Consider the following 24,784-nt stretch of genomic DNA (forward strand, 5'->3'; position numbering starts at 1 on the left):
TTCAATAGTCGAGAGAAGGATAACTATCCGGAGACAATGATGGGGGGATCCCTCTTGGAGCTGATAACTTCTTACAGTGTACCATTGCAGCTCCTCAGGTTGTGGCATTGAGAGAACTAAGGTTGTTGTAGTCTACGGGCTATATTGCATTGTGAAGACAGTTCAAGCAATTATATTGTGTCGTTGGTTGCATGCTGCACATCCTAAATGAGTTTGGAAGGGTTTTCAAGTGGCCTCATGAGTTACACCTTGAAGATGAATTATTTTAATTTGTCTCAAGAGGGTAGAAGGTCAGGTGATTCCAGTAAGAAAACCATTTCTAGTTCCAATGGTTGAAAAATCAGGTTCTGATATGAACTCCATGTCTGTGTTTGATCCCAGCATGGAAACTAGCCCTTACTCTCCTCCAAATTTGATGCAAAGCTTGTGGCAAAGGCTTGACAACCTCAGAGTCTTCACTTATGAAGAGTTATGGGCTACCACTAGAAATTCCAGAGCAATAACGTACTGGTTGTTCTCAAGCTCATGACAAGTTAAAGTGACAATACCCACCGTGAAACCTAGAAATGGAGCCGCACTATCTAAATGTCGATGATATTGAAAATGCAATCCTAACATAAAACTACAAACCATGCAAGAATACATAGCTCCCAATCGGCAAAATCATAGGGATCCTGACATCCACAATAATGCATTGGACTGACCCAAACCCACCTATGAATCCACAAATGGCAGCAATTCTTTGAATCAATAAAGGGCAGAGCACAAATGAGGTGCATACTTCATTAGTCATGAGGCATTTAAGAGGGGTCCTTTGCACACTTGGCACCCTCAATGGCCAATCCACTATTTCCACCTAGCATTCAGTCCTTAAATCAAAATAAAATTGGTTGTTTTACCTTTCAAAAGTTGGAGAACCATCACTATACCCTTCCCGCACATAGGGCAAGCCAAAAATAGAGAATAGAAGGTAGGATGCTCTCTCTCTCTCTCTCTCTCTCTCTCTCTCTCTCTCTCTCATTCTCATGGTTTAGGACTACATTGGAATAGGAGTACTAATTACTCTCTTTCTCACATAAAAGAAAGAAATCAACTCAAGAAGTTCTCAAGAGACTCAATGAAAGACTATAAAAATGCTCTTAAGCGATGAAACTTTTTACAATGAGAACTCAAGGGTCTCTCTCACACTCTCAACAAGGATGTTGCCTCAATGGAAAGCACAACTATGCTTTGATACCATTACTCTCTCTTTCGGTCTACTAACAAGAGTTGGCAGAAGAGGTATGAATCTCTCTCACACACACAATAACCCTCTCTCTACCAATAAGAATTTCTAGAGGAGGTTCATGAATATCTCTCACACACACAATAACCCTCTCTCTGCCACCGATAAGAATTTCTAGAAGAGGTGCATGAATATCTCTCACACAATAAGGATGCAAATGCATGAATCTCTCTCACTATCAATAGAAAATTAACACTCAAGAGATCTCAATCTCTTAGTTATGAAACCTCACAAAGAACACTCAAAGAAAAGCTCACAATCACAATCTCTCTCAAGAGAAAGGATTCTACAAAACTCACAAACAACACTCAAAGAAAAACTCACAATCACAATCTCTCTCAAGAGAAAGGATGCTACAAAACTCTCTCACTCTCACAAGGGAGCTTTGGTACGATGAGGGGAAAAAAAAAAAGAAGAGGGAGAGAATAAGACCAAAGATGAAGAGAGAGGGCACACTACAGAGCACACCGCATATTGACTACTCATACAATATATTGGTTGAAAAGAATGATGAATATATACAAACCCCTTTAGGGTTAGGGCTAGGTTCTCCAACCATTGTGCCTTTTTCAGCACTCTCTTGTGTTAGTGCTATGCACATTATAAACATGATGTTGAGATGAATCCTCAATAGACCAAGGCATGAACGTTTTGCTAGTAAGCATGGAAATAAATCTAAGCCTCAAATGCATAAATTATTTTAAAGAAACAATCAAAATTCTTAAAAATTGTGAATACAGGATGTCATAGTTATGTATTTTACAAGTTGCCAATAATCCTTGATATTCAAATGTTCAACTTTCAAATGTTCGAATTATAACACTTCTCAATTAATGAAGGAAAGAGCTGATAAAGCATATCATATTGCATTAATCTTATAAGCACATAGCCTACTCAAGACGTACCAGCATGCTATAGAGGATTTTCTTTTGTGAAACTTTGTTGACATTTCTCCAAGCGTGATACCGTATAAGACTATGATTTATCATCATCATGTGTGGCACAATTAATGAGAAACCTAGCATTTCTCCACATGACCAACCCATTGCATAGTAGTCTAAGTCCAATGAACATGGACACATTGCTTGTGCGATGTGTAATTGTTTGATAAATTGCAAACCAAGGAAATCTTGCAAGGGGAGTATATATAGGAATGTATTAATAAAGAAAGGGATATTTCTATAGGATGGTACAATTAAAATAGAAATCAAATCAATACCATCATCAAAACTTAAATGAAAGATCAACTTTTCCAATGAGCAAAATCAAAGTCAACTCAGGATAACTAAGTTCAAATTTGGGTTCTTCAAATGCACAAAATTCATGAAAGTTTAAATCATTTAAACAATGATGAAAGTATTGGTGGTTTGACTTTCATGTAAGCAATCATATGTCATATGAGCATAAATGGTATGCACCACACTCAAAATTTCATGAGCAATCATATGTCACATGAGCAAGAAGGGTTTTCAAAAATTCACTAAAGGTATACTTTTAAAAAAATGTATGTGAATCTCTTTGTCCCATTTCATGCTCTAAGAGCATTAATAGGCTCTAGATATTATGACTTAAATGCATCCTTCAATAGTGCTTTATCTTCCATCACTTTCTTTGAAAGAAAACCTAAATCTACTTTCTTCAGCAAAAACTAGGTGTAATCAATGCATTGAGGGAGCTCAAAGCTTTAGCAAATTTCAAAGTAGGTCCACTCGCATGTCACCATCCCACAAACATGAAAGTGAGTACAATGCATGATGCAGGGGGAAGGTAGACATCAAGGAAGACCTATGGTTATTATCCCAATGACCAGAATCTAGGAGCAAGCTAGACTAATTGGAGCTACCACCAAATATAAAAAATGATGAGACAATACAAAGTAAAGGTTTCAAAAAAATAGTGCAAAATTCTATTTAAAATAATGCCTTTAAAAATTGAGTAGGGTCAACAATGAAGTAGGGTTAACAAATTTAGTAGGGTTAACAATGAAATACCAAAGGGCTTGAATAAGTAGAGAATCTTTTTCAAAACAACATTATCGAAAACATTGTTTCAAAGGGTAAAAATTTCCAAAAAGCAAAACAACAATCATACTATCAAGCCTTTTAGGACTTTGCTCTAGTAACATTAATTTTAGGGATAAGTGGTGCAAAAATTTTATTCGACAAATAGTGGGGGGAAATATTATTGGGGAAGGTGGAAAGTACCGTTAGACACATAGGCAAAATCCACTCATCTTTTGGCAAAGGTTCTATACTCATAGTAGAGATAATGAATTGAATATCATACACAAAAACTCAAAATGAGTTCTAATAACATATGACAATTATTAGAATATTTAAAGATAGACAGATAGATAGATAAATAGAGAGAGAGAGAGAGAGAGAGAGAGAGAGAGAGAAAGAGAGAGAGAGAGAGAGAGAGAGAGAGAGAGAGAGAGAGAGAGAGGAGTGCACACAAGATAGCTAATTATACACTAGCTTGCAAATGAAGGCAAATGAGAATATATACATCTTATGCATTCAGATTAGGGTTTTCCAAAGCCCCCTCTCAAGGTCCTCTCTAGACCTTAGTATACAGTGCAATTTACAACATTCTCAACACCCCTTGTAAATTAAGCTATATGGTGCATTACAAAATGTTTTTAGATTTTCTAAAATAAAAAAGTTGCATATGGCTATAAAGGTAATAGAAAAGAAAATCTAGGAAATATGTATGTGCATGACCAGAGTGACTTTGCAGTGGAATTATATACGTAAAGTACAACTTAAACATAGCTTCCCCAACTTAAGTTGTAGCTATCAAATGCCAAGCCATTGTTAAATGTATGACAAACTGACAAGATAAAGTGGCTTTGTGAAGTTATCTGTAACTTGTTCTTGTGTTGAATAGTGGACAACTTAAAATTTTTTATTGTAGGAATAGAGCATGGTTGGTACTTTAAAAAATTTTCAATTTTTGAAATTTCAAGTATTCTAGGAATCTTTTGGCCACATGGTGATGAGTCTTTTTGGTTGACAATTTGATGTTGCACTGTATATGAGTAGGGGGTGGCTGGCAACCATGTAAATGAAACTGTTGGTGATATTTTTGGGTATATTTGCCGTCCTATGTGAGCATAATGTCATTGTCATCTCTCCACATTCCTATGCTAAGAAAAAAATGAAGTTCTCCCATTTCCTTCATGGTGCATGTTAAACCCATAAATATAATTTTGCAATTTGTTGGCTTTCTTTTCCATTGTGTTACATACCTTTTAACTTGTGTCATGTATTTTTTCATCCGAGTACCAATTGACAATAGAAGGACATTGCTCACATTGGGAGGAAAGGTCATTGCTCATTTAGAGAGAACAAGAGAGGATGACTGTTAAGAAGGCAATTCACTATCAGTCCACTTGTGCCTACATTCCAAACAAAGAAGAAGGTGTGCTATTCATAGACAAAACAAACGAAGGAGATCCAAAACAAGAAGGGACCATTGGTGAGGTACAATAGTATGTGAAATGATTAAAATAAATGCAAATAGGATTAGGTGTTAGTGCTCTTTTTAAAGTATGTGAGGTACAATAGTATGTGAAATGATTAAAATAAATGCAAATAGGATTCGGTGTTAGTGCTCTTTTTAAAGTTACACGTTCTAATATTTGTTTCTTTTAATTAAAAAACAAGTGGAAAATGAGGTTCTTTGCTAAGGTGCGTTCCCACACCCTGCACAAGCTCATGCTAGTTACTAGAGCATCAATTTTCACCCATTCTCATGATAGCTCCTTCTTTCTCGCTTGCAAAGTAGGACCTCCAAATTGCTCCGTTAACATCAAGATTTTGGCCAATATTAAGTACGCTCGTAGAGTATGCGGAATCTCTAGCCGATCTCCAATCCCTCCATTGGTTTTTGTCTTCACCCCCCACCTTCATGCAATGCTTAAAACATAAATCGATTCAAGGAGCTGTTTGGACAAGATCAATGCTTAAAAAAATCGCCCTTCTAGAGCTGCGCATGTGCATGTCTCTCTCTCCCTTGCGACCATCTGATCTCTGATGTGGGTTGTAGGTGGAAGAGTAATATTGCTCATAAAATGTGGAAAAGGGAATACACTCCCTACAATGGGTAAGGCCGTTTACATATCAAAGTTGCCCATGTTAGCCCATGGTGCCTTGAATGCATCGAGATCTCCATCGCGACCTACTGATCTCTAGCATGGGTGGGTATCTTTAACCTATTAACCACATACACCCAAAAAAAGAAGAGAGGACACGTGGCAGCTCGGAGGAGAAGAGCCTACCACATGTCACAAAAGAGGAGCACTTGGATGGAGGCTTGGAAGGGGGGAGGAGGTGGAAAGACAAGAGGCAGCTTTAGGGGCAAGGAGGAGATAGAAGGTCAGGGAATGGAGGCGATGGAAGGTCACCTTCGGGAGGAAGGAGGAGATGGAAGGTGTGAGAGCCATGGGTTAATACTTAATATGAAAGGTGAATTGATTAGCAATTTATGTAAGAATCAAAGATCCACCTTGAGATGGGGAGTGCAAAGCAAGGGTTCAGTACTAGTATTGGAAGTAAATGTTAGTGCTCATGGTGCACTAGTCTGTAAAGCTAGAAGGCAAACCTTTGGTTCCACCTCCATCGCAACTCGGATTTTGCACATCACACAAAACCCATGTGCAAATGATGCTGGAGAAGCAGTGGCGATTTTGATCAAGTTGTTAAGGTCCTTTGATTTGGCGTCAGTGGTTCGTGGATTGCTAGGTTTGATGTTAAGTTCTTGTGTCTCATCACTGATTCGATGCCTGCAGGCAAGATGGGGGGTTGGCGCCGTTTGTTGCCTCTTTTGCAACGAATCAAGCCCTTGGATTCGGCACCAACTTTACCATCCTCAGCAATCTCACGCCACATCTCCTCTCTGAACTCTAGAGACTCGCTTCTTGACGTTTGTTCACATGGTAACCACCTTTATGTTTACCATCTCCCTCTCCATCACTTCGTATTTGGAGTTTTCTGGACAATTTCTTGACATTGCAATGCTTTGTTTCCCCTCGTACAGACAAGTATCCGCTTTCTGTTGGGCTTGCTTTTAGTCAACAGCTGCAGCACAAACTGGTATTCTCACATTTACATTTCTCGGAGCGTTTCAAAAACTCTCTGAAAATTTGCTGTCATTTATCTGACTAGTAGAACCTTTATTGTCAAAGGTACGTGATATCGGTACTTTGACGAATCCGTTGCTGAGCCCGCTGCCGGATGGAAAAGAGCAGCCCGTCCGCTCTCCTTTGACCATGGTCCCTACCCCTAGCGACCGAGGCAAGGGGACTCGAAAGAAAGAGGAAGAGAAAAGGTCCGTTCAAGCAATATTAAAAAAGATAAAGCAGGTTCGTAAACACATCTACTAGCTTCCCTTGTGCTGATATTCTGCCTTTTCTAGTACTAGTGTTCTTGGTCTTATAGGGCAGGCTAAATTATACTACTTGGATGAAGAGATTTTGAGTGCCTTTTCTAGTACTAGTCTGTGTATAAATGTAATGGTCGAGTAGCATCTCGTGCCCTTTGGCTAGAGAGAGGCGTGAAGAAGCTCCAGTGGGCATTTCCATGTGACTCATGATTCCATGCCGTCGATGCTAGGAACTGCCCAGTTTATAGATTAAAGTTTTGTGAGTCGGGTATTATAAAGTGAAGACAAATGCATGTGGAATGTGTCTATGACCACAAAACGGGGGATAAACCTTTCTCATTGATGTATTTTCTGATGTATTAGTGGATATGCACGTCTCTCTAGGTATCCTGATGAGTGCTGGTTTAAACTTTTAAGTTATGCTTCGTAGTGGTACATGGCCTAAGCAGCTTTATCTTCCAATTGCCTTTGCACTTTGAAATTGATGAAAGCGTATCTACAAAGTATAGGGTGGGATGAGATCCCGAGGAGTGCATGTGGTTTACTGTGCTTTCTATTGCTAGCGGCTGTGATGGCTAAGGCTATTCTTTGCCTGCAGAAAAGTGGTTGCAATCCAAACCTGCATGATGGCAATGTCTGAATGCAAGTGTGGCAAATTGCACGCTTCCAGTTTTGGTTCTCTTAAATTTTTATTCTGCTATTGAAGATTGCACACATGCCAGGTGCTGGACGTTCTTCTTCAAGGTTTTGTTAGGCTTTGCAACTTCATAATAAGTGTTAATTCTTCAATTGTGTGTGTGTGCGCATGCGCGTGTGCATGTTGTGCACACACGCACACATGTATTTTTCCTCTACGTTGTATCCTTGGCATATATTGCATGTTCTTTCCTCTTTGGATACCTTTCCAAACGAGAACATCCTGGGAGGGTATTCATGTTCAGCGTGGGCTTGATGTCTCTCCTGTAGAAAGACATCTCCGTGTTTGGTTTCTCAGACAGCTTGTCCAAATATAGGGGCTGAAACCAAGAAGGTAATTCTTTTCAGACAAATTCACCACTTAATCATTTGGAGAAGAAGAACACAATCACACCACGAAAGCAACATCAGACTGGGTACAATCTTCCCCCCCTAGATGAGTGGCTCACGCTTCCCCATCTAGAGTATTTATGATATTTCATAAAAGCACTAAGGAGCCAAAATTATCCCTCTCATCCAAAAATGAGGAATTTGCTTTACATGGCCTTCTCAGGACCCAAAATGAATTATGTCCACTATAAAATATATTGCTCAAACTTGCAATAATAAAGCAAATACAAAATTGGCCCATGGCCATACATAATGCGCTGTGCGACACCTCGATCGGTACCCTTGCACTAACTCCAATCCTCGCTATAAATTCCATCACCTGTACTCAAGCCGTCAATTACATTAGTTATTAACAATCGATTGAACGAATCACCGAATCAATCGATCCTAACATAACCGCGCTCAAAGTACAATAATCAAGCACAACACCAATAACACTAGCAACATTAATATTAACATGGAATCACCCACAATACCGATCATCTAGCATGGCGAAACACAAGCTAGTCAGGCGTCCCCAACTAACCACACAAAGTATCCACTAGGGCTCCCGTCGCGTCCGGTGCACTCCTATGGAGTACTTTGCCATAGTCACACTTGACTAAAATAATAATGTCCATAGCAAGATGAGAGAGAGAGAGAGAGAGAGAGAGAGTTTATTTAAGTCTTCGGAAGACCGATGGGTCTATGGGACTGTGAAAAACTTGGTACAAACGAGTTGTGGTAGTGGAGCTACTAAACGAGCATCCACACCAATGCTAAATGCAAAAATACAGAATGGTAGTACTAAGTCGTAAGTACAACATAGTCATGTCAATAGCCGACTATAAATCAATCTCAGCATCATCATCATCATCAACATCATCATCATCATGAGCAGCAACAGGACATCAGGGTGGATGAGGCAATGGGGGCATGAAATGGGCAATAGAGTGCTGTTGGCCACTCAAAGGTACAGTCCTGGCACGTCTCCTGGTCGTAGCTCTACATCTAACCAGGGCTACTGTGACCCCTGTCAGTCGGCGGGCTCCGACTCTAAACGGGGAGGGGATGTCTCCAAGTGTGATCTGTGTGTCAACCCTCTGTCTGAGTTGGGTCACAGGCTTCGGGTCACGGTCATGTCGAGGCCTCATCTCGTGGGGGTCCATGTGATCTGGTAGAGAGAGAGAGAGAGAGAGAGAGAGAGAGTAACATCCAAATTGATTAACATCCTTGGGAGGCCTCGCGGGCCTATCGGACAATGTACATCAAGTGAAAATAGCTCATACAAGCGTGGAGGGGCTGAAGCAAAGGGCGCGCTAGGGCCTTTGCTGAGTACTATGCTAAGATAAAGCTAAAGAGCTAAATAGCTCAGACAAAACTCAAATCTTAAATACAAAATGAAAGCTGAGGCTTATAATCCGAAACCCAGCACCGTGGTGGCTCTTCGGTGAGCTGCGAGGACATCTCGGATTTACATGTGTTGAGCCGTCTCGCTCTGCGGCGAAGGGCATGGTCTGCTTGACTGGTGGGCTATCAAGAGTGGTGCCTCATCTCTGGCGGTCCCCTCTGAGGAGGGCTAAGATAGGCCACCTCAATCGTATGTGCTCTGGTCCCTCTCTGTGTTGTGTGTGGTCTCTGCACTCCTCGCTTGGAAGCGTTGTCTCCGCTCTCTGCTAATCTGTGCTGCCCTCATATCAGCTAGCTCCTCCTCCTCCACCCCGCTATGTCCTAGAGCTCATTCAAATGCATAGTAAGTCTATGACATGTTTTTGTGCTCAGTCTGCCTTAGTAGCCTATGGTGTGGTCAACACCTGCTGCTCTCTGATCTTTCGCAACAATGTCTCTCTGTGTCGTCACATCTCAAGCAAATAGAGTCCAATGTAGACCTGGTCATAGAAGTGAATCAACCGTGAGAGTGGACCAAAGCCCTTCCCCTCTTGAAAGAGGCAGTGGTATCATCCCCGGATCTCATAATAGCTTGGGTAGAGATGTAGAAAATGCTACTCTGTCTCGACGACCTCCAACATGCATAAGCTGGAGATCCGCTGCTCTCTGGGTATACTTGCAGCTCTCCCTGTCTCAATCCTCAGTTGATGGGACGAGTGTCACCACAATGTAAATATCCTAAGTCAAAGAGTTCTTTTAATTAAAGAGTTTTATATGTGTTAATTATAAAGGGACCATTTATTTGATCATAATTAAAGAGTTTTATATGTGTTAATTATGGTCAAAGAGTTCTTTTAATGGTCAAAGGATTGACTACGGTCAAAGATACTTGGCTCTAGTCAAGTAAACCTGACTTCGGTCGGGGAGACTTGGTTTAGTACCAAGAGGGTTAAGTGCGGTTAACCAGAGAACTACAGAGCTGACTACGGTCAGAGAGTGTTGACTTCGATCAACGAGACTTGGCATGCGCCAAGAGGGTTAACCACGGTTAACCAAGATGTGCCAACTTCGGTTGGAGAGACTTGGCTATAATTAAGGCGCCTCGACCCTTGGTCAAAGCTCCTTAGTTATGATCAAGAGTGTTGACTCCGGTCAACCAGAGAATAAATATATATATATTTTTATATTTGTTAGGTGTGCACATGTATTCAGTGGGGACGCCCACCGTGACTAGAATTAGTCCACAATGTGTTATTTGCATGCAAAGCGCTAACAATTAATGGGTGCCGTGGTGGTGCGCTTTAATAAAGTGTTGAAGAGTTATTTTCCTAAGCGCTATGGGAGCCTAGCAAGCATCTAGGAGGCGGTTCGTGTGACCAAGTGCTTTGAAGACTCCAGAGTGGCCCTTAGTGGCATGTAATAGGACTTAGTCTAGATTTTAGACAAGTGGCATGTTGCCAATTTGAAATGAGCTTGAAGCTCTTGTAATGAATGATTCACGTTTTGGATTTTTATGTATCAGACAGCTCTATGCTGAACTCTTGTTACAGATTCTCCCTTCAAGAAATAAAATACCTTGGGGGGGGGGGTCCAGCCCGACATGTTGTCCTGGGCCCTAGCAGTGTGTAGAGAGAGAGAGAGCTCTTATGAGTTTTCTGCAGATAATTACGAGTGTGAGCATCCAAGAGAGAGAGAGCTAGCGATTACATTGGTATTAGAGCTGGACTCGCCTTCTTTTTGAAGAGGGTGACGATCTAAAGCTATGAAGGCTAGCGTGGCAATTCTACGCTGAAACACTTGGCCCGTTTGACGATGTTGCTAGATATGGCGCTAAGCTTCATTATCTGCTGTATCACGGATTACACTAGCAGAGGTGTAAATATTGCAGTAATCGAATGACTGTAATTTTGGGGCTTGAAATCCACGCGGGACCTGCCAATAGATGCCCACGGAGCTTTTGAAGAGGCCAGCCAAGGCGCAACAGATATAAATCGGGCTCTTTCCTTCACGTGACGAGATGTCTCCATGTTGGCGTAAGTCATGACGCAATAAGCCTCACCACTCCAAAGTTCTTTTGGAGAATAAGAGTATGCAGAAGATTTCGCGACGGACGGTCTCGACTCTCCAGAAGGCTGGCTGACGGACCTTCACGCAGAGACGCAAAAGCCCGCGACGCGTGATGGTCTCTGAGGCGCGATGCTCTCGACGGAAATCTTTGCCAAGGTTTGGGCAAGTTTGCAGAGCTGACGTGGCGCAGGACACGTGGCAGGCCTGACAGACAGCTGACGTGGCAGCCAGCAGGTCCAGCTGACGTGTCGTCCACACGTGCAATGATGATGTGGCAGCGCATGCAGCTGACGTGGCAGATAGGCAGCTGCTGATGTGGCAGCCAGCTGGACTGCTGAGATGGCAAACCAATGGTTAGACTAACCCTGGTACAGTTAATCTTGGATGGTTGACCTGTGCTTAGTGAAACCGTGGTTAAGTTAACTACAGCTAGTTAACTCTGGTTAGTTGAACCAGTACCCAGTTAGTTCAACATTGGTCCAGTTAATCTGGCCTAACCAGACCAGTCAGGTTGGTGTAACTAGACTGTGACCAGTCTAGTTAGTCTAGTTGCAGACTAACCAGACCAGAACCAGTCAGTCTGGTTAGAGTAACCAGCCAGTTACTCCATCTGGTTACTGTTTCAAAAAAAAAAGAAAGAGAAAAAGAGAGAGACAGTTGCAGAGACTGTTTCTGCTAGCAGATTTCACCTACCTGTCAGACTTTTACTGTCAGGAACAGCAGAGATCAGAGGAAAAATCAGAGATTTGCAGAAAAAGAGAAAATGCATGCCTTTGTGTTCAGAAAAAGGGAATCAGATGCATTCTGAGTGCTTTCCGTAGCAGCCAGAAAAGGGGCAATATAGTTGTTGATGCCTTGGCAACTTTGTGGATATATGCCTTGAGCTGACAGCCCAGTTTTGGCATAGATTGTGAATGCAAGACACCTTTTGTTGAGGTAAAATTTCTCTTTGAAAAGCAAAGGCAGTGTGCATCAGTTGCATACATAGTGTGTGTGAGAAACTTGCAGATCTCAGACAAGTTGTAAGAAAATGGCTCAGTCGCCTATCCAGCGGGATTCACAAGATAGGGATGTACATCCAAGACAGAGAAGTGTGCAGCAAACTCAGCAAGAATTTGAGCAGATGGTACGCACTCTCAGCATTTGTTTCAGAAGCTATGCCTAATGCAGTATATGACGTGCCAATGCCAGAGGACACTCTCGTGTACAGCCAGAGAAAGAGAGATCTCATAGGGGACGGTCTCATAGTAGGAAGAGATCGAGGCATCATCACCGATCTGCTAGTCCATCACCGTCTACCTCGAGTTCGACTTCTATATCTTCTTCTTAATCAGATAAACCATCAAGGAAAAGAAGGAAACACAAGAAGTCTAGGAAGAGAGTGTCTTCCAGAGAGACCAAGGAATTCAAAGAGGGAGGTAAATCTGTCAAGTTTATGACCTACAATGGACAGTATGGTCATACAGACAAAGCATTGCAGTTCATCAGGCAGTTTGATGTTGCATTCGGTACAGAAAAGTTTTCAGAATCCTCTAAGTTAAGAATGGTCAGTTTGCACTTGATAGCGACAGCTAGTGCATAGACCACAGATGGGTCAGCCCGAAAGAAGTGGAAGGACTTCAAGAAAGCCTTCTACTAGCAGTTTATGCTTAAACAGTTTAGAGACCATGTTCTTCAAGATTGGGACAGTTTGCATATGGATGCAGGAGATACAGTGGATGTGTACAACCAAAAGTTTTGGGATGCTTATTTGCAGGTTGCACCTTTCAAAAAGATCTCCAAAGGAACCCAAAAGAGAAAGTATAGAGCAGGTCTCAGTCCAATAATTCAGGCAGTAGTAAATGCTTTGGAGGCAAAGAACATTCAAGACCTTATGCATTCAGCTTCAGTAGCTAGTCTTGTGCTGTTACAAGATCCATCTACAGTACTATCCTTGAATGCAGGACGTGCTGAAAGAAAGAAAACTGATTTTTCAAAATCAGAAAAGAAAGAGTACCCCAAGGTTGAAAAGAAAGGGTTTCAGCCTCAGAAGCCGAGGGGTACTCAGTTTTCAAAGACTTATAAAGGCAAATCTCCATTCACCCCTGAACAGATAGCTGAATTTCGTAGAAATGGGAAATGCTTCAAGTGCGGCAAAGAGGGGCATGTGGCTGCCTAGTGCCCAGAAAAGCCTTCAACTTCGAAGGGAAAAGAGGCAGAGAAGCCACGGGGACCGCAAAAGCCAATGGCAGGAGGAATTCCTGACATACTGGGTCATGTTTCAAACCCAGAAGAATGAGAATTGCTACTATCATGGGGCAAAGTCAGAGACCAGCAAGCGCTAATTTTAAGAGGACCTAGCCCTGAGGCTGGGAATAAAAAGGGAGGAGTTGGGCAGGGCTTTGGATGCCGATCAGATATTCTGTGGGAATCCTATGCCAGTCACTCCCTTGATAGGGAAGCTCCGTCTTCATGTACAGAGTTATGTGGATCAGGAAGACTTCTTCATTTCTCCACTGAAACATCATGATGTAGTCTTGGGAATGCCTTGGTTTCATCGCAAGGCAGTGAAGTTGACTCTTCCTGAAAGAGTGCTGGAGTTTGTGCATAGGGGGAAAAACCAGCGTTTAGTTGCCAGGAATAAAGGGGAGACTATCCCCATTGTAAATGATGTTACATGTGGTAAAGTAATAAAGTCTGCAATTTCTGCGTACATGGTTTTTGTAAAAGAAAAAGAGAATGATATGCATGCTGAAATGAATGATGCAGACAAAGATAAGTTTCATTTTCTTGTAAACTTTAAAGATTGCTTTTCCGATGCTTTGCCAGGGGAGTTACCCCCAGAGAGACCAGAAGATCATCAGATAGAGTTAATGCCTGGTAGTGAGCCACCAAACAGACCACCTTATAGAGTCAGTGCGACTCAGAGGTGCGACTCAGAGAGAAGATTATGGCTCAGGTACAGGACTTTCTGTCCAAAGGGTTGATTCAGCCTAGCTCGTCTCCTTTTTGTTCCCCTGTATTGCTAGTACAGAAGAAAGATGGCTCATTCCGTATGTGCGTCGATTATCGTGCACTGAACAAAATGACCATCAATAATAGATTCCCTATTCCGCGCATTGATGATGTGCTGGATCAGTTAAATTGAGCTTCAGTTTTCAGCAGGATAGACTTAAAGAGTGGCTATCACGAAGTGAGGATACAGCCTAAGGATGTGCACAAGATAGCGTTCCGTACTACATTCGGGTTGTATGAATACTTAGTGATGCCTTTTGGGTTGACAAATGCTCCAGCCACATTCAATAGAATGATGGATCGCATCTTCCAAAAGTACAGGCATTTCACGGGTACTTTCTTTGATGATATCCTAGTCTTTTCAAAGACAGAAGAAGAGCACAAGGAACATCTTGCTATAGTGTTTCAAGAGCTGAGAAATCATCAGCTCTATGCAAACAGCAAGAAAAGTGAATTCTTCTTGGAAGAAATCCATTATCTGGGGCATATGATATCTAAGAATGGGATACAGATGGATCCAGCAAAGATCTGTGCCATTCAAGAATGGCCAGAGCTGAAAACTGTGCATGAAGTTCTAAGTTTCCTAGGCCTGTGTTCTTACTACAGAAGGTTTATCAGGCATTTTGCTGATATCGCACCTCCATTACATGACCTTACTAAGAAAAATGCAGCCTTGACATGGGGAATATCACAGAAGAAAGCATTCAATACACTCAAGGAGAAGTTGACTACAGAGCCTATTCTTGTAGTCCCGGATCTTTATCAACCTTTTGATGTTGATTGCGATGCTTGTGGAGAGTGTGTTGGGGCTGCATTACATCAGAATGGACATGTAGTAGCCTACGAGAGCCAAAGATTGCGTGATGCAGAAAGATATGTGGGAATCTATGAGAAAGAGTTATTGGCTGTAATTCATGCCATCCATACATGGAAGCACTATCGTTTGGGTGCATATTTTACTGTTAAAACAGATCACCAAAGTCTAAAATACTTTTTGACTCAGACCAAGCTTTCCGAGAAGCATATGAAATGGTCAAACATGCTGTCAATGTATCGTTTTCAGATTGTCCATACCCCAGGAATTCGGAATAGAGTGGCAGATGCCTTGTCCCGAAGACCTCAGGTCAATAATGTCAATGTATCATTTTCAGATTGTCCATACCCCAGGAATTCGGAATAGAGTGGCAGATGCCTTGTCCCGAAGACCTCAGGTCAATAATGTGACTATTGCTTATCATCAGGACCTAGAAGGCATGAGGGAGCAATATGCTAGTGATGCAGATTTTGGTGAGATTTTACAGCAAATGCAAGAGGGGCAATCCACCAGTCACTATTCCCTGAAAGATGGGGTATCTAATGAAAGATGATTGCCTATGCATCACCCAGGAGATGAGGAAAAATATTTTGGAGGAATGCCATGCACCTCCCTATGCTGGACACAGAGGAATTACAGCAACAACTCTAGCACTAGAGAGGTATTTCTTTTGGCCAGGGATGCAGAAATATATACATAAGTTTGTTACTGAATGCCTTACGTGTTAGAAAGTGAAGTATGATAGACGGAAGGCACCTGGCCTACTTATGCCTCTTCCCATGCCTCAGGCACCATGGGAAAGTATTACAATGGACTTTATTTTTGATTTGCCAAGATCAAAGTCAGGGAATGATGGGATTTGGACTATCATTGATAGATTCAGCAAGCAAGCTCATTTCATTCCGGTTCGCAAAACCATAAAGGCAGATCATATGGCTAAGCTTTTCATGGCACAGATCTTTAAGCATCATGGTATGCCTAAGTCCATTGTTAGTGATCGAGATCCCAGAATGACCAGTCTATTCTGGAGAGCTTTATTTGATAACATGGGGACGAATTTGAATTTTTCTTCTTCTTTCCATCCCCAGACAGATGGTCAAAGTGAAATAGCAAATTCTACAGCATTGGATATGCTGAAATGCTACGTGGGTGACCAAGGTTCAGACTAGGAAAAGTACCTACCATTGGTAGAGTTTGCTTACAATAATAGAGTACATAGCTCTACAGGGAAACCCCCTTTTGAGGTCATTTATGGGAAGGTGATTTTGCCACCTATATTGAGGACCAAAGATGAAACATTTGCAGCTGATCAGTTTGTGAGAGACCTCCAGACAGCTTACAGCCAAGTCCGGACAGCAATCGAAAGGTCTCAAGAGAAAAATAAAAGAGCTGCAGATAAGCATAGGAGACAGTTAGATCTCAAGGAAGGGGATTGGGTACTTTTGAAGTTTGAAAAAGCTAGGCTCTGCAAGTTTAAAGGCAAACAGAAAGTGTATGCAAAGTTATCTCCCAGATACTATGGCCCTTTCAGGGTTACAGAAAGAATAAATGAGGTTGCATACAGGTTAGCATTGCCAGAGCATTGGAGGATTCACAATGCATTCCATGTGAGTCTTCTAAAGAAATTCCAAGGACCAGAGCCCACAGAACCAGTATCAAAGGATCCACCAGAACTGGATGAGCTGGAGGAGGTCCTTCAGCCCGAGCAAATTGTGTACCATACAGTACGCAAAGGCCCTCAGGACAAGGAGTTTTACAGGCATCTTGTAAAATTCAAGAATTATACGGCATTAGATGCCAAGTGGATGGACGAAGACATGTTATCCGACCATCGACAGCTTTTGGATGTTTACAAGGAAGCTTTTCAGTTGAGGTCAACTGAATAGAAGCCGAGGGGATGTCACCACAATGTAAATATCTTAAGTCAAAGTACAGTTGATCATTTATTTGATCATAATTAAAGAGTTTTATATGTGTTAATTATGGTCAAAGAGTTCTTTTAATGGTCAAAGGATTGACTACGGTCAAAGATACTTGACTCTAGTCAAGTAAACCTGACTTCGGTCGGGGAGACTTGGTTTATTACCAAGAGGGTTAACTGCGGTTAACCAGATAACTATAGAGCTGACTACGGTCAGAGAGTGTTGACTTCGGTCAACGAGACTCGGCATGCGCCAAGAGGGTTAACCACGGTTAACCAAGATGTGCCAACTTCGGTTGGAGAGACTTGGCTATAATTAAGGCGCCTCGACCCTTGGTCAAAGCTCCAGTCAACCGGAGAATAAATAAATAAATAAATATGTTTATATTTGTTAGGTGTGCACATGTATTCAGTGGGGACGCCCACCGTGACTAGAATTAGTCCACAGTGTGTTATTTGCATGCAAAGCGCTAACAATTAATGGGTGCCATGTTGGTGCGCTTTAATTAATTGTTGCAGGTACTAGGAAGAGTTATTTTCCTAAGCGCTATGGGAGCCTAACAAGCATCTAGGAGGCGGTTCGTGTGACCAAGTGCTTTGAAGACTCCAGAGTGGCCCTTAGTGGCATGTAATAGGACTTAGTCTAGATTTTAGACAAGTGGCATGTTGCCAATTTGAAATGAGCTTGAAGCTCTTGTAATGAACGATTCACGTGTTGGATTTTTATGTATCAGACAGCTCTACGCTGAACTCTTGTAACAGATTCTCTCTTCAAGAAATAAAATACCTTCGGGGGGGGGGGTCCAGCCCGACATGTTGTCTTGGGCCCTAGCAGTGTGTAGAGAGAGAGAGAAAGAGAGAGAGAGAGAGAGAGAGAGAGAGAGAGAGAGAGAGAGAGATCTTATGAGTTTTTCTGCAGATAATTACGAGCGTGAGCATCCAAGAGAGAGAGAGCTAGCGATTACAACGAGACCCTCATCTGTCCAATGGCAATCCTCAAAGCATGTGAGACTTCTCTATCCTTGAGGTACTAGGGTCTGATGATGAGTCCATCCTTCGATACTCTCAGGAAGTGGCCCCCCCCCCGTCCGAGATGTATGGAGTTAGAGGAGATCTAACCATACGATACGGTTAATCTCATCACGTGGGATCGGCTCGGGCGGTAGATCCATGTTGTACTAAAAGGGGGAAAGCTGGTCCATCTGAATATCATGATTGGCAAACCATGTGGATACGCATGCATATCATACCGTATCAACCCCGCTCTCTGCTAGCCGTTTGGATGACTCCAGTGCTAGCCTCGGTAATCTCCATTGGGGTAGGGCCTAAATTCTGTGGAGGAATGAATGTCACTGTCTGAAAAATGGCATCAACTTGGACATGTGTCATGGTGTACTCTGCCTGTACTATCTGATGAGGGAGTGAGGGCGTATTCTGAATCATCCTAGACCCCATAGTCACCTATAGCAGCTCAAATCTCCTCTACTTTTGTCACCGAGTGATCATTCCTCCAAAAGGTGCTGCATACATGGCAATTGACCTCACCAGGGTGTCGAAAAGCCAGCCCTTCGTCGGTGGATCCTGAGAACGTGCTTGTAAGCACTGCCTCTCTAGTCGAGCCAGAGCACCCGCCCTTGTCTGAGTCGTTCCTTGACTGCATGAGTCATTGTGAAAATTGGCCTTGTGAAAACTGCCCCTAGGTATGAGTAGGACTGCACTATCTCCACTTGCTCACCTTGGTAAGTGAAGCTATATTGGGGAAGCACTGTGCGTGGGGTGTTGTAGATCATAACCTTGGTCTTCCCAAGGTTAATTGTCAGATGCCTCTCTCTACAGAACACCTCTAGGGCCTCCTGTCTTTGCAATCCCTCTGGTGAGGATGATATAAGGACTAAGTTGTTCACATCTAGTAGTATCTATATAATCAGGTCAGCCAAGAGTGATTCCTCGCCTCCTAGGCGGTCTATAAAGGATGTGATCGCATCAATGTAGAGCCTAAAGAGAGTCAGTTAAGGGGGGCATCTCTGCTTCACCCTGATCATGCTCTCAACCTAATCCGATAGGCCTCCCTCTCCCTTTGACGGGCTCATGTAGGCTCATTACTCCCCAGATCAGCTCTCTTTAATTTGCTTCTCTACTTCCTGATCATGCGGGATCGGGGGACAGCATTGAAGGCCTTCCGAAAGTCTACAAAACAAGTGTAGACTTTCTGGCGTCTGGATTTCGTCTCCTCAATGGTAAGCCCTCAAGGTAAAGACGTGGTCTAAGGTGGAGTGCTGTCTTCGGAATCTTGCCTGCCCTAGAGCCTGCTGTCCATGAGCCTCAGTGTGGCTGCTGATCTCCCTCTCTAGTACCGATCCAATGACCTTGGCCAAGGTGTGGCCAATCATGAGAGTGCGGTAGTTCCCAGTGTCCATGGGGTCCCCTGCTTTGTGTATTGATACAATGGTGGTAGTGCTCCAAGCAGGTGGGAAGCCGTGGCATACAGCATGGTTGAACATCTGTGCTAGAACCGGAGCTAGGACCTCCTGCCCATGTGCAAAGTGCTTAGTCCGTAGTTCCTCATGATCTTGTGCTCTGGAGTTATGGAGCCGGCGGAGTGCAGCTCGCACATTCTGCCCAGTGAACAAATGACAAGTACTGGGCCTGGGCATAGAGGACATATCGTGGTGCAGCTCGCACATTCTGTGTAGTGAACAAATGACAAGTAGTGGGCCTGGGCATAGAAGACATATCAGGTGGTGCCTGCATCAGGACATCATAGAGAGAGCATGCATATGTGTGCCAAACATCTGGATAAGTGATGGGAATAGGTGGCTTCCCCTCCGACAGAAGCCCCAATCCAATTTGTAGGATTTCTTTTCTCAAAATGATCTAATCACCTCGCCCATTCGGTGTGTGGGGAAAGCCCGCCTTTTATGATGTGCCAATCGTTGTGAGATCCGCTGCGTCTCAGCTGACGTTAGAATTACCTAAGGCTTGCTCACGTGTGAGTTGGGCTCTCATCTCTCTGCACTCGTCCTCGAACCAAGAGTTTTGAGGCATCTTCCCATCTGGGACATGTGTGGATTGAGTTGTGGGGAAAGGTCTGGTGGCAGCGTCTTGTACCGCCTAGACAAGGGTATCTGAGGCGTGGGCAAGGTCTACATCATCTCCAAGTAGGGCTGAGAGCTCCTCGGTTAGGTGGCTCACAGAAATTGGATCAAGGACACGGTCAAAGTGGATCTGGGCACGAGTGGGCGTGGGAGATAGTAGTAGAAATATGGAAGGCTAGGTATGAGTGGTCAGCAACGAGTGGGGGAGGGGCACAGTAAAGTTGTGTATCCGTGAGGTAGAGGACAAGGGGCCTAGCATGTAGTCCACTGTACTTGCCCCCCCGCAATGTTGGGAAGCAAGTGATGATGGCCATTGATGGAGACCATTGTAAATGATCTAATCATGGACTGCATCCAACTCAATAGATATCGTCCATACCTTGTCACGTGTGGTGCGTCTGTTGAGTGCCTCACTACCGAAGCTCTCCTACATCTAGCTCCGGTGCTATGAGGGAATGCGATGCAAGGTCAAGTAGGCCCACTTGTCTATCACCTGTGCGTGCATTGAAGTCATCAAGGAGGATATCTTCGTGATGCCCTCATGTATTGTATCATATGGGCTATGTCCCTTTGTGGTGAACTCATGTGGATAAGATGATGTATCTGGGGGGAAATAGCACACTGCGATGAAGATCGTATATACATATGTCGTGCATGCTCCTCTCTCCGTACCACATATATGAGTGGTCTCAGGTGTCATGGGGACGTGATGGCGAAGTGATTAAACTAACTGCCACTGAATTTGGCCTAGCGGTGTCAGGCTAGGGGCATTAATTAATGTCCAAAGGGTACCTATGATTAAATGTGCAACAAGTGCAACTCCTAGTGCTATTAGCTTGGTCCTATTCACTAGGGTCATTCGTTCTATTTACTAGGGTCATGGTTTAAAAAGTGACCCACTAGAGGTTCTATTTACTAGGGTCATTGGTTCTATTCACTAGGGTCATGACTTAAAAAGTGACCCCCTAGGGCCATTAATTTCCCTCATACAATTTGCCATGTGTCATGAGCGTGTCCATGCTTGGGCTGTATGCTTGACTTGTGGCGCTTGTGTATCCCATCTGGAAGCACCTGGAAGGTCCTGTAGCCCTACCCTATCCTACCGTGTTGTTCTGGGTCCTCATCCCTACCAGGGGAGTCTTTTGGGGAGTGGCGGATTTTTGGAGCTCTCCCTTTGCTAGCTGAAGACGTTTTTGAAGCTTTCTCCGCGACAGATCTTCTCCTGTTGGTGTTTCCTGTTGCTGGCATGCTCCTTGGGCCCTGGCACCCCCATTTTGGGACTTTTCTGATGCTTTGTTACTCTTGCTGAGTTTTGGAAGGTTGGTTGCCCTGCCATTGGCTCGGAAGAGGATTGGGGCAATGTTTGTGATACTCTCTTCCTGGGGGAGCAGTGGCAAGCCTTGGACTCAGTATTTGATGATATTATTGTGCACTCGAAGGATGAAGAGGAGCATGGGCAACAGATCCATTTCTTGGGACACATCATCTCAAGGGATGGAGTAAGAATGGACCCTGCCAAGATAGAGGCAATTAAGAATTGGCCTCCATTGAAGAACCTACATGAAGTCCGTAGCTTTCTTGGCTTATGTTCATATTACAGGTGGTTCATACGCCATTTTGCTGAGATAGCTTCACCTTTACATGCTTTACAGAAGAAGGCAGTGCCTTTCCGTTGGGGGAAGAAAGAAATTGCAGCATTCAATGAGTTGAAGGAAAAATTATGCTCTGATCCTGTTATCATTTTGCCAGAGTTGCGAAAGCCTTTTGTTCTTCCATGTGATGCAAGCGGCAACAGTGTTGGTGGAGTTCTTATGAGGAAGGCAGAGTGGTTACATATGAGAGCAGGTTGCTCCGAGATGCTGAACACAACATGAATGTGTATGAGCAAGAATTGGTAGTTGTAATACATGCTCTTACTTTGTGGAAGCACTATCTATTAGGTGCTGATTTGTATGTGCAAACTGATCACCAATCACTGCGGTACTTTCTCACTCAGAGAAAGTTGCCAGAGCGTGATCTATTGTTCAATTACGAGCGTGGGCTCATGTCAATACTTTGACAATAACGAATCACATGAGATGGGCAAACTTCCTTTCCATTTTTCATTTTCAGATTGTTCATGTGGCTGGAAAGAAGAATGTAGTGGCTGATGCACTTTCCAAAAGGCCACGTATGGAAGCTATGTCCAAGAAACCACAGGTATCTACAGTTACTATTGCTTATCACAATGAGCTAGATGCCATGAAGGAGCAGTATGCTACAGATGATGCTTTTGCACGTATTTATGATTAGCTTATGGAGGGCAATTGGCATGATCATTATACTCTCAAGGAGGGATTCATGATGATGCATTGTAAGCTGTGTGTGACACAGCCATTGAGGCATAAGGTGATCACTGAAAGTCACGCCCCACCGTATGCAGGTCATAGGGGTATTGAGGCTACAACTAAAGCATTGGAGTACTATTTCTATTGGCCTTCTCTATGGAAGGATGTTGAGGCTTATGTCAGGACATATGTATCATTTGTCAGAAGGTGAAGTATGACGAGCAGAAGCAGTTCGGCTTACTTCAGCCTTTGCCTATACCAGATAGACCATGGCAGAGCATCGCTATGGATTTTGTTTTTGATCTCCCTCGCACACCTACTAGTCATGATGGCATATGGACTATAATTTGCAGATTTAGCAAACAGGCTCACTTCATTCTAGTGAGGAAGAAAATTACAGCTGAGCAGATGGCAAAAGAATTCTTGAAGTTAACCATGGGATGCCTGATATTAAATGCAAACCTGCTTACTCCTAGCTTTACATCAAATCATGGGCACAGGCACACGAAATCGCCTCCTAGCCGATCTCGATGGTAGTAAGCTCTCTCTTCTGAAATCGTTACGTGAAAGCTCTTGCTTACAAAATTTCCACCAAGCCCCAAAATTCCCTAGATGGATCTAGTATGCCACATGTCTTCATTCTAAGGTACCTCCTAAATGCATCATTTACCCCTCTCTTGGGATAACATTGAATCATTTGCCCCTTGGCACATTTAATGCATTTAGACGCTTTAGCCTTAGATCCACCTAGTCTAGTGCCATATCACCCTCACCAAGGACCTTGACTTAATTTCTTTCTGATCATTTACGTAAAGCCCAACAAATATAATACAAACATTGATCCTTTAAAAGGGAAAATGTCAACTGACCCTTCCGAGGTCATGTTACCTCAACTTGAGCGTAATACCTGAGTCTATCGTGAGCGATAGAGATCCACGGATGACCAGTATGTTTTGGAGAGGCTTGTTTGATAATGTGGGTACCTCATTGGTGTTTTTATCTTCATATCATCCACAGACTGATGGCCAGTCAGAAGAGGAAAATTCTTCATCGTTGGATTTGCTGTGTTGTTATGTGTCTGAGCACAAAGCAAAATGGGAGCAGTATTTGCCACTGATTGAGTATGCATACAATAACACAGTGCATTTTACCACTGGTAAGGCACCGTTTGAAATAGTGGAAGGTGGGAAAAAGGTTCCTCCTATTTTGCATACAAAAGAGAAGATATTTGTGGCTGATCAGTATGTGGAAGACTTGCAGACAGCGTATGAAAAGATTAAGTATGCCCTTCAACGTAGCTAGGACAAGCAGAAAGGAGTTGCAGATAAGCATCGCAGGAACCTAGTCTTCAAGTAAGGTGACTGGGGATTGCTGCGTTTTCTTAAGGCACTCTTAGGAGCAAGAGAGGGAAGGTAAAGCTGTATACCAAGCTGAATATGAGGTACTACGGGCCCTTTCAAGTTCTTGAGAAGATCAATGAGGTAGCTTACATGCTGAAGTTACCTGAGAAGTGGACCATCCATAATGCTTTCCATGTTAGCTTGGGAGAAGTGCCACAAGATATGCTAGTTAAAGAGCAACCTGAAGTTGATGAGCAAGATGAAGTCTTGATTTCAGAGCAGATTGTGGCACATAAGGATCGGAAGATCAACAGTAGAGTTTCCAGACGCTATCGAGTGAAGTGCAAGAATTATCTTGCAAACAATGCGATCTGGTTGGAGGAGAATGAATTGGTAGATTCACCACAGGTTTTGCAGCTCTATCTTGAGGCATTGGGTCTCGAGCCTACTGCGGTAGCGGCTCATTCCAATTCAGCAGAGCACAGCTCTGGAGCATTACCGGATGCTCAAAGGGGGGGTAGCAATTCCGCTCCCACAGGATAGACAGGCTCACAGGATATCTAGAGGTCGCTTGGTAACACTGCGGTTCCACCTGAGGCATTGATGCTGACTGTGTTTCTGCCGTGAGACTTCTATGATGAGTGATCATGACACTCTAGACAGTTGATACACTACCATATGGATGGATCTGCAGTCCTGCCGTATGTACATTGTATTTTGTACTTCATGTGATGTTGTACTATGGATTATGGGCTGTTTATGCCTATTGTGATATTCTTTTATATTCCTATAATTTTGGGACAGCAAACATGATAGTTTGCTGTTTCAAGAGGGGTTATGTCACGGGGAACGTGATGGCGAAGTGATTAAACTAACCGCCACTGAATTTGGCCTAGGGGTGCTAGGGTAGGGGCATTAATTAATGTCCAAAGGGTACCTATGATTAAGTGTGCAACAAGTGCAACTCCTAGTGCTATTAGCTTGGTCATATTCACTAGGGTCATTGGTTTTATTTACTAGGGTCGTGTTTTAAAAAGTGACCCACTAGAGGTCCTATTTACTAGGGTCACTGGTTTTATTCACTAGGGTCATGACTTAAAAA

General features: G+C 43.2%; 1 protein-coding gene across 2 annotated transcripts in view; it reads left to right on the forward strand.

Annotated features, from left to right (window-relative positions):
- The first annotated feature begins 5,813 nt into the window (after positions 1 to 5,813).
- The window catches only part of LOC147887134 (uncharacterized), a 38,114-nt gene continuing 19,143 nt past the window's right edge, over positions 5,814 to 24,784 (forward strand). Inside the window, exons 1-4 of one of the 2 annotated variants that reach the window (XM_087394578.1) lie at positions 5,814 to 5,992; positions 6,078 to 6,224; positions 6,326 to 6,381; positions 6,474 to 6,650. In XM_087394578.1, the coding sequence (XP_087250704.1) occupies positions 6,083 to 6,224; positions 6,326 to 6,381; positions 6,474 to 6,650 (375 nt within the window). In that variant the 5' untranslated portion in view covers positions 5,814 to 5,992; positions 6,078 to 6,082. The other variant, XM_087394577.1, reaches the window with a different exon arrangement.

The sequence above is a fragment of the Dipteris shenzhenensis genome, chromosome 23 (genome assembly GCF_047967505.1).
Source record: "Dipteris shenzhenensis isolate YYH24624 ecotype China chromosome 23, Dip_SZ_1.0, whole genome shotgun sequence".
Taxonomy (NCBI): Eukaryota; Viridiplantae; Streptophyta; class Polypodiopsida; order Gleicheniales; family Dipteridaceae; genus Dipteris; species Dipteris shenzhenensis.